Source organism: Tetrao urogallus (genome assembly GCF_951394365.1).
Source record: "Tetrao urogallus genome assembly, chromosome: 23".
NCBI classification, from domain to species: domain Eukaryota; kingdom Metazoa; phylum Chordata; class Aves; order Galliformes; family Phasianidae; genus Tetrao; species Tetrao urogallus.
This window is the reverse complement of record NC_136836.1, coordinates 2,421,380-2,437,182: the sequence shown is the minus strand read 5'-3', so window position 1 is coordinate 2,437,182 and position 15,803 is coordinate 2,421,380. Positions and strand designations below refer to the sequence as shown.

Below are 15,803 nucleotides of genomic sequence, written 5' to 3'. Positions count from 1 at the left end.
TGACTTCTCAGAGCAATATCTTTTGGGTGGCAGAGCTCACAGGTCCTCCCAGAAGATCTCAGCCGAGGCTGTGGTCACTCTGGGTCCCATCCAGAGATCCCCATTGCTGGGACTAGGAGCGCCTGCTTGTCTCAGCTCCTGCAGAATCATGTAGAGACAAAAAAAGAGCGCTTTCATCACACTGTTCTGCTTGCACTGCAGGAGGTCTTCGAGGAGCTACGGTGGTAGATGCCTTAGATACTCTGTACATCATGGAACTGGAGGAGGAATTCCAAGAAGCAAAAACATGGGTGGAGAAGAGTTTTGACTTGAATGTGGTGAGTCAATTGCTGGGAGTGCCCGTCTGCATCACAGAAGCCTCGGTGCGTGTTTGGCCAGTTCTAATTGCAGAGCCTTTTTAAGAGTCATTTCACAGAATCACAGAATTGTAGGGGTTGGAAGGGACCTCCAGAGATCATCGTGTCCAACCCCAATTTGAGGAGGGGAGCTTTGAAGGGGGCACTACTTTTGGAGCGAGCTCCATAGACGATCACTGCTGTCCTTTCCAACCCAAACCATTCTGTGATTCCCGGGAGAGCTGATGGAATCTCATCAGTGGAATACAGAGAGTGTTCAAATCAAACCACAGCTCCAGCTTTTCTGTTTGAATGCCAGCTTCGTTGTCTGCCACGGAGAAAAAATGCATGCAGCTGCCTCATCATGTGGGTGGGCACGACTGGCATTCTCACATGTTCATAAAAGGAAGACTGCATTTGATAAATCGGGTGGATGCTCTCAGCGTTACTAAATCGATAAACAAGGGACAAAATCAACTGGGAAATAATTCATCTGGATCTCATAAAAGCTTTTAATCTTAGTCTGTGGAATAGGCTGATCTGCAGAGACAAGGATGAATGCTGAGGGTTGATTGGTGGTGTCAGAAAGCCCAGCAGAGAGGAGCAGAGAGGTTAATTCAAAATTGTTCTGTGCAAGTGGCTCTGACAGTCCCAGAGAGTGAGGCAGGGACTCCCAAGGCCCAGTTGGAGACTGGGTGCCCTGCACTGCCTCCTGCCATTTCAGGTGTCATCTCGAGGGAGCGTTTGCTCTGGTTTGTAGCCTGCAGAGGGAACAGCCTGGTGCACAGGGCTGGGTGTCCCTTCACTTTGCCCTGCTCACTGAAAGTGCTGTGTTGGCAAAACATCTTTCCGTTTTGCGGCTTTACGCATTTGCATGTGGGTAGGAATCATTTATCACGCAGACCGACCAGCTGGGAGCCCGTGTTCTGTTTTGAATGCAGTCCTTCTGACATTTGCTGATCGTCGGTTGGGTGGGTAGAGCAACACTTGTTCCAGGTGAGTGGCTCTTGAGTGATTGATTCAGTGAACCGTATCCATCTCTGTCTGCTGTCTCTGGTGCAGTTGGCTGTCGTGCAGTTTGTCTCTCCCTAAGCATGCCCAAGACTGCATGCACACTGTGGGCCTTTCTGATCCTGCAAACTGGGCTGAGTCCTTGAATGACAGAACCTTCCTTGTGCAGGAAGTGCTTCAGTCTATTGAATGCAATGCAGTCTTCACCAAAAAGTAGAGAGCGTTCTTCCACGTGGCTGTGCAGTTTGTTCTTTAAAACACCTCTGGTAGAGTTTTGCAAAGTGTAATCCAAGACAGAGTTGAATGGCTGGACAATAAATCCTCCTTAACTGGTTTAGATATTGTTAGCAGGAGATGAATGGGCAGTTTGGGTGCTTCTCTTCCCCTTGGGCTCCTGCTATCGCTGTAGAGCGAACAAAGTGCATTGAGATGGGAAGGTGTGCTGCAGTAGGACTGGGAGACTTGGGGATCTGCCTGCAGTCTGCTCACCTCAGCTGCTGTTTCTGTGTGTGGCCTTGGCAGTCAGGTGTATCGTTTTGTGTTTTCAGAATGGAGAAGCATCCTTGTTCGAGGTGAACATCCGCTACATCGGAGGACTGCTGGCTGCGTACTACTTAACTGGAGAAGAGGTTTGTGCCAGCAGCTCTGTGTATCACACTGTTAGCAAGACTGAACTGAAAGGTTTCTCCAGCAGCTTTTCTCTGAGCACCGGATGATCTCACCATAACAGCAGGCTAAACCTGTTGTTTTTGTGTATATTGAAACGCCACTCATATTTAATTCTCGTGTAATTGCTTTGAATGGCTCATTTGCACAGACTTTTCCTGTTTTTGTTGGTGAGCAGTTTGGGTACGTTGCTCCCCACTGAAATGCCACTTGCAGTGATGGTGTGTTTATTGTTGTTCCTTTGTATTCTAAAGTGGGCAGTATTACATCAAACATCACTCCGAGTCCTGCTCCAACCAAAGGAAGGCAACTGGTCAGTGGCAATTGCTCCAAACTTTGTCTGAACAGTCTGCAGCATTTATTTGTCAGATGAAGTGCCTTGGGACACAGGGAAGGAGGGCCTGTCAAGCTGCCAGGCAGGGTTCCTGTGTTCTGCCAGCTCTTGTGACAGTGGTGCAGCTCCATGCAGTGTGCTGGTGCCCAGCAGGTGTGTGCTGGGGGCTGAGCCCACATTGTGCTGTGGTGGAGCGGCCATTCGTGGGTGCTGCCTTCCTCCTGCAGTGCTGGTTAAAGCAGGAGGCTCTCACTTCCACTTCCCTTCTTTCTCTCAATCCTGACAGAGGCGAGGACTTAGTGCTGTAATCTGTTTTGTAATACAACCAGACTGGAATTTTACATCTGGCTGTAGGGAGATTAAGAGGTCATTGCTTTGCTCCCGAAGTCTTAAGGAAGCAACAATTCTGTTCCATGGGGGGAGTTTTGTGAGTGAAAGAGCTGTAAGACTGGCTATTAAATGAGAGTTTAGCTCTTGTGCCATATGCTGACTGTGTTTCAGTAGGATGGGGCGGTTCATCACTGCAAAGTGGCACCATTGATCCTTGCAGCCACACTGTTAATTGGGTTGCATTTAAATGACTTTCAGGAATGACTTCTGTCTGTAATTCCTGTCTGGGCAAACTCTCAAAGTGCCCAAACTCTCTCGTGCCCTCACTCAAGGCCATGCCCAGTCACAGCTTCAGCAGGCTTCAGGTCAACAGCAAAAAGAAACCATGTTAAACTGTAGAACTCCAGCAGTGACCTCTGGGAATGCAGCCAGGGCAGCACCTGCGGTACACACACCAGGTTCAGCCTGGCAAAATGCAAGTCCCTGTCTTCTGGCTTTGACTTCTGAATCAAATCCCTACTTCCTTGTAAGCACATCAGTAAGCTGATAGCCCCCAAGAGAGCTCAGGTTTCCTCAGTGCTGTAATTTTGGAGCAGTAAATTCCTTCTTTCTTGGAATTACTGTGACAGCTTGGGCTGATACAGGAGGGGGGTAGAGGTAAAAGGCTTCTGTTTTATCTCTTAAGTCACCTACAAGCTTCTCTTGATCTGGACTAAGCTCTGGAGCAAAGATTAGTGCTTACAGCAGTTTGTTCCAAAATAATTATGTATGATGATTTCGTGCTGCAAGGCACCATAAGCTGTAATTTGATTTGAAAGCTCAAAAACTCAGGCATTATGAATGGGAAGGGAACAGCTTAGCCATAGAACTATGAATCCCTCATGGAACTGAGTTGCAAGCTAAAGATTGATCCTTGGAAATTGTGTTTTTTGTATCTAGAGTTAACAACAGGTAGACAAACATGTTGTAAATCTGACAGGGCTTCACCCTAGAAAGATGTATTTTGATTTTAATTCAGTGTGCACTTCCACACCGGGAAAATCATGGGATTTGTCCCAAAAGAACAGCCTTTGGGTCAGTTCAGATCACTGAAATTTGTTGCTGGGTATTTGGGGCATTCTGTGTGCTCTCATACAGCTTGAGGGTTTGGCAGGTGACTCGAGAACGGATTTTTTGGAGGATATTTCAGTAGACAGCTGAGTCCATCCACTTTTGGTTCAAATCCGTCACGCAGTGGATCTGTGAGTGAAGTGGTAGAGCTGTATGGTGTACAGTGCTGTTAGTTTATTATAATGGTTAGTTTGAACAGGTGGGCTTAAAAGAATCCAAGGTGACTGGTGTTCGTGAGCAGTCCATCAGACACTGATCCTCTCTTTTTCTCTTAACAGGTGTTCAAGAGTAAAGCTCTGGAACTCGGAGAGAAACTTCTGCCAGCTTTTAACACTCCCACTGGTATCCCACGTGGCGTCATAAATCTGGGCAGGCAAGACACGTGTCCTTACAAGCATGTCATTTTAGTATTGAATGTAAAAGACCAGCACCCAAGCAGGAGCAGCAGCACTTTCTCAGAGCTGCCCCCCCCTCTAGTGCAGATTCTTCGAGGTCATTTGTTTTGCCAGCTCAGAACCAAGAAGTGCCTTGGCAGAGATTGCAGGTGACTCCAAGCCAGCTGTGTTTTATTAATGTTGGACTATCCACAGTTTCTTCCTCTAATTCTTGGCAGGCCTCCCTGCTGCAGTAGCATTTTCTTCATTCTCATTTTCTTTGAAAGGTTATTTGTAGTCTGTTTTGCAGTGTACCCAATCAGATGCATATGAATTTATCCAGGTTCAGTTTTTGGAGAGATTTGGAAAGAAACAGGATGGGACTGACTGACTTTTTTGCTGCTAGAAAGGGCGGAGATACTGATCCTCTGCTTCTCTCCCTGCTGGCAGCACTCAGCCAGGTGTGTAGCCTTCAACAGCATTTGATTTGCCACAGCATTTGATTTCAGGTAGGTGGTGGCCTCCTGCTGGAGGGGAGCTTTAGGAGAACTGGGTTAAATGGCTTGTTGAAGGACGCTTGGAAAAGAGAGGCAAACTTGCAGGCTAGACTCCCAGTCTCTGATTCCCACCAGCAGACATTGTTCCCTGCCAATAAGGGCTCATTGGTTCTTGATGCCTACTGACAAATTCCCCTGGCTAAAAGCTGCATGCCAGCTGAGGCACAGACAGCAGGAAATGTGGGTTAACAAAACCTTTCATCCTCCCCTCTTGCAAAACTCAGAACAGCAGCCATGAAAATCGTTACTCATCTCTCAGCCCAGATCTCCTGTTTGGCTCCCATCTGTGAAGTGCAAGACTGTCAGATGTTTGGCTCGTGGTGATCCATTGCTTAAATCCCACTGTCACCCTGTGGTTGTTCCATCTGCATGTCGTTCTACTGAAAATTCAATCCACTGCCACCAGGACTTGGTCTCTTTTTACAGAAGAGACATTTTGCTTCTTCTGTAACTGATAAGGACTCGGCATAGACTAACCTTTCACAGAAATGCCAAATCCTCCCGTGCCCTTTGTGAAGACAATTGAAACCATCTGTGTCTGGCTAGACATTCCCCAAATGTTTTGCTGATGACCTTTTCTAAGTGCAGAGAAAATAAGAATGAAACCGAGCCTGCAATCCGCCATGTTACTGGCATGAGCTCTGGCATCAGGGCTACGAATCTGCTGTGAGGGCTTGGAGTGACAAGTGATTCAGCAGTAAGGATGACGTGAGCTAAATCTGTTGTCCTACTAGTGCTGGAACGTAATGAACAGCCAGAGGCCATGAGGGAGTTATTCAGTTTGAGATAGCGTGGGGAAATGGAAACTGAGCAAAGAAGTGATGCTGTGAGAACCCGAGTGTCAGGGCCAAGCCAGAGCCCAGAAGAGTTTGGCAAGAAGGGATTGCCTCACCAGTACGACATCTCCAAGCAGATCCTAATTGCAGAGATCTCATCAGCTCGAAAGCACAGGTCTTGTAGCATGTGTAGGCTTTTGTTGGTGGTAGCTTTCATAGGTGGGTAGGAACGGTGTTCAGAAATGTGAAACAAACAAAAGTTGGCTTTAAGTCAATTTTTGAGGACCCAGATAGAAAGATATCTCCATCCCCTCTTCCTGTAGCGAGCTGCCTTTCTCTGTTCCTACACCTCACAGGGCATTTTCCTCTTGTCCCCTCCCCAGTGCTGGGTTTCCCTATGGCCATGTGTTTTCACACGGGCTTCAGTATCGTATCCCATAGAGGATATTGGTTTACATCCTGGCATGATTGCCACGTTGTCTGCCAGCTCCTGGAGTACATCATCTTCTAAAAGCTGCTGTTCTGCACTGTGTGTTATGCTTTGATTTCTCTCCTGTTCCAGCTCCCTGGCTCCTCTTCTTCACAGCTTCCCTAAGCTCTCTGCGTTCCCAAATCCTTCCTCATCTCCCTCCTCTCCTGGTCTCTCTTTTGGCTTGGCACACTTTTGCTGCTTTGAATTGAGGGAAGATGGTACAGTCGCTTTTGGTGTTGCTGCACTGGGCAGTGTTTAAGGAAAAGGGGCTGAAGAAGCACCTTCCTTTGTCTTGCAGATGAGGATCCTTGAAAAGGTGGTTTCTTCTGAGATGCTGTAAAATAGGGCACGTATGAAGATCCAGTTTGTCTAGTCTAATGCTGAAAAAATGTTTTCCTGCACGGGGTCATTTTTAGGCTGTTCTTTAACCCCAGGGCAAATAGCAGACATACTCTGCTTCCTCCAGACCACTTCTCCCTGAGTTTTACTGTGATTTGTCACCCAGAGCTTGGATTCTTGGCAGCAGGGTCCCTGCAGGCAGTGGCTTGCTGCATTTTTTTGGGTGGAAGTTCCCAGGGGAGGGTTGTCAGCCACTGTGATCCCAGAGAGCTGCTGTTGCAATTAACACAGCCTCATTCAGCTGCTTCTGAACTCTCAACTAGCTCAGGAAGCAGTTTGCTCGTGAGGTTGTATTTGTTACAGTCTGCCTTCAGTGCAGAAATTGGTGATACATAAGAGAACACCAAGCAATTAGGGATCACTTAGTACACTCATTAGAACACTCATCCTAGGGACAGCACTGCCAGGTCCAGCAGTTTCCAACATGTCCCTCACACCAGTGTTACTCTGGGCAGAACTCTGAGCCTTTCAGCCCATCCACAAACGCTTTCATCCATTAATACCTGATGTTATTGGGGTACCCATTTTAGCCGTGATGTCTTCAAAGCAAAAATTGGTCATAGAGCATCCTGACCCTCCAGAGGGAAGCCTGATGGGTGGCAGTGAGTGACTGAGCTGCCTGAAGCTGGGAGCATATTGCTTATCTAATAGCTTTTTTTGCCTGGAGGTGAAACAAACTGCTCTGGACCTGGAATGGTTTTCTTTACATGACATGGAGGAGAAACCTTTTTTGCCTCAGAAAGATCGTTGGTTTTAGCCTCTCGTAAACAACATAAGCACTTCTGTTTTCATAGCCTGGCTTTTAGATGCTATCTGCTGCTCTCCCCCAGAAACACTGGAAATGTGCTGCCTCATCTGTACCAACCACAAGCAGTTCTTGCAAAGAGCAGTGAAAATAAAAGCCATGCTGCTTCTGAGGTAGCTCAGCCACACTTCCCTCAGCAAGAACCTGCAGAGGCTATTTTGACCCATGGGCCGTGAGGTCACCTTCAGGGTCTGTGCAGCTTTCAGAGAGGTGCAGAGCTGCAGTCTGGGGCAGTGGAGTACAAGAAGGAAAGGTGTGGTTTGCACTGGGGCAGCGGGGTGACCTCAGGCTTTGTCTGTGTTTTCCTGGCACTGAAGGCTTCCTTTTCTCTCCTTGCAGCGGCATGAGTTGGAGTTGGGGTTGGGCATCTGCCGGAAGCAGCATCTTAGCAGAATTTGGTACCTTGCACTTAGAATTCCTGCACCTCACCGAGCTCTCTGGCAACCCAGTGTTTGCAGAAAAGGCAAGTACTCCCAACCCCATCGTTGGAAACTTCATCCTTGTGGGGCAGGGTTGGAGTAGAGCAGCACTTTGGTTTGCCTGCAGCAGGGAGCATGGCAGCTCTCCCCTCTTCCCAACACCAATACAGCTTGCAGAGCAGAAACCTTCCAGAGTGGGACGTGAGTTTGGAAACCTCTATCCTGCAGGGTGCAAAGGTGACAAGACTCAGAGCATCCTATGCACCAGCTCCCTAAAAGGGTCACTAAGAGCTCTTCTCGTGGGTCCATCGCACCAATTGGCTCTGTAAGGCATTAACCCCAATGTTTCCTCTGAGCATTTACATTTGCTGCCAGCCCCTTCATCTGCCTCTTTCCATTACCTGTAAGGCAGGGAGAAGTGAGCACTGAACACACGAGTGCAAGAAGATGTGACACTGACAGCCAGAATTGCATCTGTATTCCAGGTTCAAACTGTGGTATTTTGAGCCAAACCAAGCCACTGTCCCCAGTGTAACATGTTTTCCTCTTTGTCTCTTACGCCCGTGGAGTTGTAAGGACAGAACTTTTCTATTGGACTCCCCTGAGCTGCCCATGTCTGCTGTGTGCTACAGAGATTGTGAGCCATTCATCTTTATACCCTCTGAGAGAGAAAACGTAGGATGATAGGGGCTCAAACAGCTCATCCTGTGGGAAATGACTTCAGAGAAACAGATCAACTCATTAATTTGCAGCTTGAGACTTGTGTGATTTTAGCAGGAATGAAATCCATCTGTGTCTTTATTCAAACACCGTGCTACAAAAATTCAGTAAATATGCAGCCTGACGACTTGGTTGGAAGCATCAACTGCAGTCTGCAGCCAGCTTTTACACACAGATTGTCTGATTTTATAAAAGGTTTATAGAGCATATTAGCTGCTCTGTGGGCTTTAGTAGAATATTTATGCTGCTTCTCATTTAATGATGTCCCTTATGGGAAAGGCTTGTTGGATTTAATTGGGGTGAAGCCAAGAGAGGCTTTGGAGTGTAAAACTTCTCGAGCATATAAAAGGGGCTGTTGGTTGTTGAAACTGAAGGCACCAGCTCATCTCATGGAGTGACCACATGGTGAATGTAAGTACTGTGTGAGTCACTCATCCCTGCTGCTCCTGTCCATTTGTGTCTTGAAAAATGAAATCACCTTCCACCTCCCATCCATTTCCTTTGGGATTCTTTCTGACCCAGTGCTGGGAAACTGCTTCTGATGGTTGCAGAACTGGGGCCTTGCAGGGTTTGTAGGACCACTGTTAGAATCCCACAGAACTGGACAGCACTGAGGAGTGCAGCAGGAAGGTCTCTCACTGCAGAACCACATCATGAGGTTCTGCTTGCATGGTTTGCAGTGCTGTGGGCTGTGTTCAGCCAAGGGTGACACTGGTGAGTGGCAGAACTCTCAGCGATGGTGAGAACTACTGACATTGTTTCTTTCCAGCAGAGAAGTAACACGGTTCCTGTCTCTGATCTCTCCTAGGTGCTCAACATCCGTAAAGTCCTGAAAAGGGTGGAGAAACCACAGGGCCTTTATCCCAACTTTCTCAGCCCAGTGACGGGGAACTGGGTGCAGCGTAGGTATCAGTTTGTGCTCATTTTGGTCTGTGCATTCTGTTTTAGGAAGCGATGGTCAGGGTCAGAGATTGGCTGAGCAGTGTCCCAGCAAAGTATCTTGAGTGAGTGCAGCTGTCTTGTTAAACCAGATCCGTCTGTGAAGAAAGAAAATAGGCTTCTGTGTTTGTCCCAAGGATTGATCTTCCCACTCATTCCAAAGCAGTTCAGCTTTCCCTCCACATTCGTCTCTGCAGAGCTGCTGTGAGATGTTGCACCTGAGAAACCAATTTCCAGTCTTCTACTTCACCCCTGCAGTGCTGCTTCCTTTGTGCTATTCCCAACAGCTGATGTGACACCTCCCCAGAAGCAGCCCTAATGCCTGCTATTCGTTGGTGCTGAGAGGAGGAGTGCCTGCCTCTTCGATCTGCTGTTGCCATAACTCATCATGATTGAATCCTTGGGAAACTGAAGAGCTGTGCTTTTAATTCAGATGTCTAAAATACTCAGCTTGATACTCAGGATTAATCTTTTCTACCACTAACTCTATTTCTGTCTGCGAATTTGGCCTCGCTGTTCTGAACTCCTGTTCCTTACTGTCATACAGATGGGTCCATTGCCTGCTGGTGCTCAGAGCTTATTAGAAGTAGCCTCTGATTATTTCTTTCTGGGGATGGAAACTTGCACAAAATGAGTATGGGTGTTCATTCTCTTAGGCTTTCACGTCATGGGGGCAGCTTACAGCACAGACTGCTGTGGCTGTTGCTCATAATGTGACATTTGTGGTCTGAATTCATATTCCAGTGAGAGAAAAGGCTAATCAGCCTCTTCTGCATCTACAACGTTGCTGATGCAAGATAGATTAGGGCCAAAGTGGGGAGGCAGCTGCTGTCTGCCACAGAGATGTTCCCTGTAGGTGCCAGACTCTCATTTTCTCTCATCATTAAAGCTCTTTGCAGGAAGATGTTTTTCTTGGAATTGCAGTGATTTTCTTAAGAGGCGAATCTTTGACCTGGCTGAGCAGCAACCCTACATGAAGAGGCAGTGCTGTACCTGCAGTTGTTACCTTCAGGATATCAGGGCGCAGTCCCCTGCTGAAAGGAAGGATTTGTTTGTGCACGGTGCCTCAGAGGGAAACGCTGGCAGAGCTGCTGCCATATGGAAAGTAATTATGTACCAGAGCTCCTGCTTTGGTGGTTTTATAGCGACACACTTAAGATCACAGAGATCTCTTTGGAGACGCACCGTGCAGCCGTTGTTTGTAAATACTCTGTCCTCTTTTGTTTCTTTTTTTTCCTCCTGGATCCATGTGCCTGATCTCACTGTTGTGCTATGGATTATTCCATGGATCGTTGGACATACTGTGGGAGGCGTGTTTGCTTTTAAGGTCAGGAAAACGCGTGGCTGTTGATCTCTCCTAGTGGCAGGACTTAGCAGTTAGAACAAGCCTGGGGGCATCAGATGTGTACAATAAAAGGAGAAATCAAAATCTGAGCAGCTAATTCCAAAACTCTGCTGCACCTGCTTACATTTAAAATGAGGAAGTGTGCAGGCACAGAGGTAGACACAGTTAATTAACAGGGACTGTTCAGTCCATGGGGGGCAATTTCTCTTGTTCTTCTAAGAAGGGGAGTTCTTGCCTGCTTCAGAGAATTGCTGTTGCTTTTTCCTCTGTGGTGTGGTTTAAAGATATAAATCCAGCAGTTCCCTGCCAGGCAGAAACCTGCAGCTGTCCTTCCTGTGTCAGTGTGCAGTTTGTTAGCGTCCTCTCGGCTGAGGTCAAAGCATCTAACAAGGTAGCCTTGAAAATTGGAGTTTTCCAGAAGAAAAATACCCTGTGCACATCCTTATACCTGACACTATCGTTTTAATGCTCAGCAGCCTTTCCCATCCAGCTATGAGACAGGAATACCAATGGCAGAACCTGGAGGTCCCTGCAGCAGCCCGTTTCTGGCATCTATAGCTCATCTAACAAGTGCTCTCCTTTTCCTGAGGCAGGCAGTCTGGCAGCTTTGTGTAGGTAGAGGTCTGTCAGTTCCTGCCATTGCACTTTGTTTATGGGACGGGGATTTATGATGATTGCTTCATAAACGAGAAGTATCTCCAAGTTGTAGTACCAATAACTTGGAAAACATGGCATCCGAATGGCTTCGGTGAACTTGTAAAATGTTTTATAAAGGCAAGGAATGGTTTTCTTTGGATTGCACTTCCCACCTTTCTTCCTTTCTTAAGAAGCGATGTCCAAACTCTTCTGAGAAAACTGGAAAGGAGGAAAGAAAAAGACAGCAACTAGGATGTGGTTATTTGCTCTTGTTAGCACAGCTATGCACTGCATGCCCTGAACCCGAGCTCTTTTTTGGCTTTCCCACCGCAGACCATGTCTCTATTGGAGGGCTTGGAGACAGCTTTTATGAGTATCTCATCAAATCGTGGCTGATGTCAGACAAGAAGGACTCTGAAGCAAAAAAGATGTATGATGATGCACTGGAGGTAAGGAGCAGGTTGGAGCGCTGGGTCTTTGGTGGGGGACGTCGTCCATCAGATTGCTTCTGCTGAGTGTTGTGTGTCTTTGGGTTCATCTGATATTCACTCCTCACCCGATCCAGAGTCTCCTACGGTCTTGCTTTTCATCTCCTTAGGCAATAGAAAAGCATTTGGTCAAAAAATCTGCGGGAGGATTGACCTACATCGCCGAATGGAGGGGCGGCATCTTGGACCACAAAATGGGCCACCTGGCTTGCTTCTCTGGGGGCATGATAGCACTGGGAGCTGAGCATGGTGGAGAAGAGAGGAAGCAACACTACATGGATCTTGCTGCAGAAATTACAAACACATGTCATGAGTCTTACGCACGCTCAGGTAAACCTGTGGGCTGCCTGAAAACCATTAGCAAGGAAGAGTCTGCAGCTTGAGAGACTCTGTTTTCATGTGGCAGAGGGTTGCAGCAGAGTTTGGTGCATCAGCAACATCTTCCTCCCTCCTTCTGATTTTCACTTTTTTTTATCTAGAAGAGAAAACTGTATGTTGCATAGCAGACAGCTGGAGCAGAGGGAGAGACAGATGTGTGCCCTTGTGGCAGAGCTGGGAGATGAAGCCAGAGCTGAATTGTAGGCCTGCCTCCCAGAACAGTCCCAGAACAGTCCCAGAACTAACCTTCTCCCAGCAAGACTACAGTTCAAGTCTATCCTTTCACATCCCTGTGCAAACAAAAATAGGAGATTAACAGTGATTAACTGCAAGGTGTCCCAGTATATGGAGCAGAGCAGCTGAGAAGACCAGCAGGAGACCTGCAGCTGCTGATAGGAACTGGAAAAATGAAATTACTTATCCCTTCCCTGCTGTTTAAGGAGAGACTGGTTAAGTCTTTCATTTTCACAAGTCCAGTACAATGTATTTCACCTACACAGAGTGCTTATCAGTCAGTGCTTTGGGAGAGCAGTGACTGGCAATGAATGAGAGACTGGGTAAATTTTCTGCCCACAGGGCTTTCAGCAAGATAAGCTTGCTTTGGACTCTACTCCTTTCTTTGAAAGCATCTCTGTAGCTCTTCTGAGCCTGCAGGCAGAAAAGCAGCAGTCACCTTTCCAAGACCTTGTCAAACACATCCTGTCTGCACTGTTTGCAAAGATTGTTCCACCAAATCAGCACGACTGTATTGGCAGTTGTGGTCTGGCACGCTTGCCTAACAAGCTTTAGGTTAACCTGAAATTATATTTGCAAATAAGGCAGGTGGTTGTTTTTTTTTTAGTGGTCTTTTTTTTCCCCCCAGCACTTAGAGAAATAAAGCAAATCACCCGAACTAAAAATCCTCTGGCTGTGAGTGCCTGGAGCCAATTTTCACCTTTTAACAGTATCCATCAGCATAAAAAGGACAATGGCAGGCCTGCCCACACTGATTACAGTGCTGTCATCTCTGCAGGGCTCATTGTGTGCAGAGTGTCTGTGCACCAGCTCTCAGCAAACAGCACAACTAGCAGACACCATTAGATCCCCATGTAGATAGGAGGGCCCAGAGAAAGTGTGCAAAGTATGTATAAAAATGAAATGACTGCCTGAAACACAGCCATGTGGTAAGTGTGTAGGTGCAGCAAGAGAAGCCTGATGTGGCATGATGATATAAGTAGGTCTTGAAGGCATGATTTGAATAGTAGATGATGTTTGTGAGAGATTGAGAGCTTTGCATAAGGGGCACTCGAAAAAAATCAAGGTACTTGTAATGTTTTATTCATGAAATATCGCTGAAATGGATTAAGCTTTCCCTATCCACATGATGTCCTTTTTCTAAGGCTGTCAGTAGACAAGAAAGAAAGGTAGAGAAAGTGGTTGCAGGTCCCAGGTGCTTCCCCTTATAGCTTCCATGCACCAGTGCAGTTGCAGTGTCTCAATCTGCTCTACTGGTGACTGTGAAACAACAGCTCTCCAGTCTGGGAGCAGTGCATCAGTGTCTCAGTGGTGGCAGGTCCAGTCACAGGGTTTGACTTTTCTCTTTGAAATGCTCAGCCTCTCTGTATGCTCTCACCTGGATCCTGACTTGTTTGCAGTGGTGAACTCTGCTCTCTCCCCTCAAATCTGGTCCAGGTCTTTGCTTTTTCAGTTGTATTCACCCTCAGAAACACTTCATCCTCAGCTTAAATGGTAGCCAGACTGTGAGCAGTAACTCTGACACGTGTACACAGGCATGATTGATCTTCTCTACTGACCTCACGCAAGCCCGAGTCAAATGTCTGCATCCTGAACAGCATAAAAGCACCTGAAGTCTGTTTACTTGCTTGCTCAAACTGATTATTACTGTGTGTGATTTTGTTTAGATACCAAACTTGGCCCTGAAGCCTTTCGTTTTGATGCTGGGACCGAAGCCATGGCAACCAGACTCAGCGAGCGCTACTACATCCTGCGCCCAGAAGTGGTGGAAAGCTACGTGTACATGTGGAGGCTGACACACGATGTCAAGTACAGGCAGTGGGGCTGGGAGGTCGTGAAGGTATGGCTGGGAAACTCCCTTTAGGCTGCTGGATTCTGACAAGAATCTCTCCTTCAAGTCAGGAAAAAGAGTAGAAGTTACTTAAAACGTGAGGGACTGAGAAACATTTGCAGTGGGGCAGAAGTAAGCAAAATAGCTCAATTCAGTGCAGCTTCTTTGCTGGTTGTAGCGAATGTAATCAGTCAAAGCAGCAGAAGTTCATGGAGAAGAGTGCTGCAGCCAGCAAAACATGATGTTGATGTGACAGCTTTCTGCAAAAAGGAGTCAGCCTTGTATCTGGAGTGCTCTGAACCATTGGTTTCGAGTTCACCAGGGAAAATCAGCAAACCTGGCTTTGCCCTTTGTCTTATTGTCTTCTTTCCTCTACAACTTCCCAGCCAGAAAGTCCTTCACCTCTTCCTAACTCGTGCCCTGCGTTGTAGCAGGGACTGCATTTCAGTGGCAGAACCATCATTCATCTGGTGCCCTGGAAAAGAGACTCTGCAAGCAGCTGGAGTTGCCACTTGAGATCTGTTTTTGTTGTGTGTAATATCAAGGTCAATCAGTCACCCAGCTCAGGCAGTTTATGTTTCTCTTGCTATTGCATTAGAGCTAGCTTTATTCCTGCAGGCTGGAGTAACCACCAGCTAACTTCAGTGACAGGCAGAAGCTGCTACAAACTCTGAATTTGATTTGTGAAGTGGGCTTTCAATGCAGCCCATGATTAACGTGTTGGTCCGTGCTGTCGCGTGTTACTGAGATTTCTTTTCCTTTCTCAGGCTCTGGAAAAACACTGCAGAGTAGAGGCTGGTTTTTCTGGCATCCGAGATGTTTACACCACGGTCCCAACCCATGACAACATGCAACAGAGTTTTTTCCTTGCAGAGACTCTGAAGTAAGTCTGGTATCACAAAGGTCATGTCAGAATACCACAGTTCTTGCAAGATCGACAATTTTGCCAGCATAAATCTCTATTAAGAAAAGTTTTTAACTTTCTGTGGGGAAATTTGAGCCAAGGATACGGGTGTGGCAGAGCTTTAGTAGCTTCCTCATGTCCAGCTATTGCTTTAGAGGCAGTCTGCAGGACTCTTACGTGCTAGGTTTAAAGAACTCTTCCTGCCATTCTTCCTGCCATTCGAGCTATTCTAAAAGGAGTGGGAAGCTGTGATGGTTTAAGTGGCAGCTGTCCCCTCAGTCAGGTTAGTGCCCTGCACAAAGGGGAGGTTTGACTGTGGCGTGGGTTTGCTGTTCCTTTGCTGCAGATCTGCCTCTGGTGGTGGCTTGAGGTAGCGTTTGTGGGGTGGCTGAGCACAGGTGCTCGCACCATTTTGCTGTGCTTCCTCCGGGGATGGCAGCTTTCAGCAAGAGAGTGAAGTGGGCTGTCAGGAAAGCTGTCACCACGCACTCTGGGAGCTGAGGCTAGCAGCAGCCCCATCGCATTCTGGCTCTCTTGCGCATGCTTAGCGTCCCACCTGAGCTCCTTTTAATCTGCCTTTGTGTCCATCTTCTTCCCCTTGCCCTGATGGCTGCAGGTACCTCTATCTTCTGTTCTGTGAAGATGACGTGCTGTCTCTGGATGACTGGGTGTTCAACACAGAGGCTCATCCCCTGCCAGTCAACCACTCAAACTTTAAAGCTAAAGCAAGCGTGCAATAG

The 15,803-nt window shown here is 47.3% G+C and overlaps 1 protein-coding gene across 1 annotated transcript in view; it reads left to right on the top strand.

Moving 5' to 3' along the window:
• The window catches only part of MAN1C1 (mannosidase alpha class 1C member 1), a gene marked incomplete at both ends in the record, with an annotated part of 41,191 nt that extends 25,388 nt beyond the window's left edge, over nucleotides 1-15,803 (top strand). The window contains 10 exons of the mRNA XM_079545933.1: nucleotides 202-317; nucleotides 1,895-1,975; nucleotides 4,065-4,168; nucleotides 7,509-7,632; nucleotides 9,117-9,210; nucleotides 11,562-11,677; nucleotides 11,827-12,046; nucleotides 13,996-14,168; nucleotides 14,927-15,042; nucleotides 15,680-15,803. Of these exons, the coding sequence (XP_079402059.1) occupies nucleotides 202-317; nucleotides 1,895-1,975; nucleotides 4,065-4,168; nucleotides 7,509-7,632; nucleotides 9,117-9,210; nucleotides 11,562-11,677; nucleotides 11,827-12,046; nucleotides 13,996-14,168; nucleotides 14,927-15,042; nucleotides 15,680-15,803 (1,268 nt within the window). The remainder of the gene's footprint in view (nucleotides 1-201; nucleotides 318-1,894; nucleotides 1,976-4,064; nucleotides 4,169-7,508; nucleotides 7,633-9,116; nucleotides 9,211-11,561; nucleotides 11,678-11,826; nucleotides 12,047-13,995; nucleotides 14,169-14,926; nucleotides 15,043-15,679) is intronic.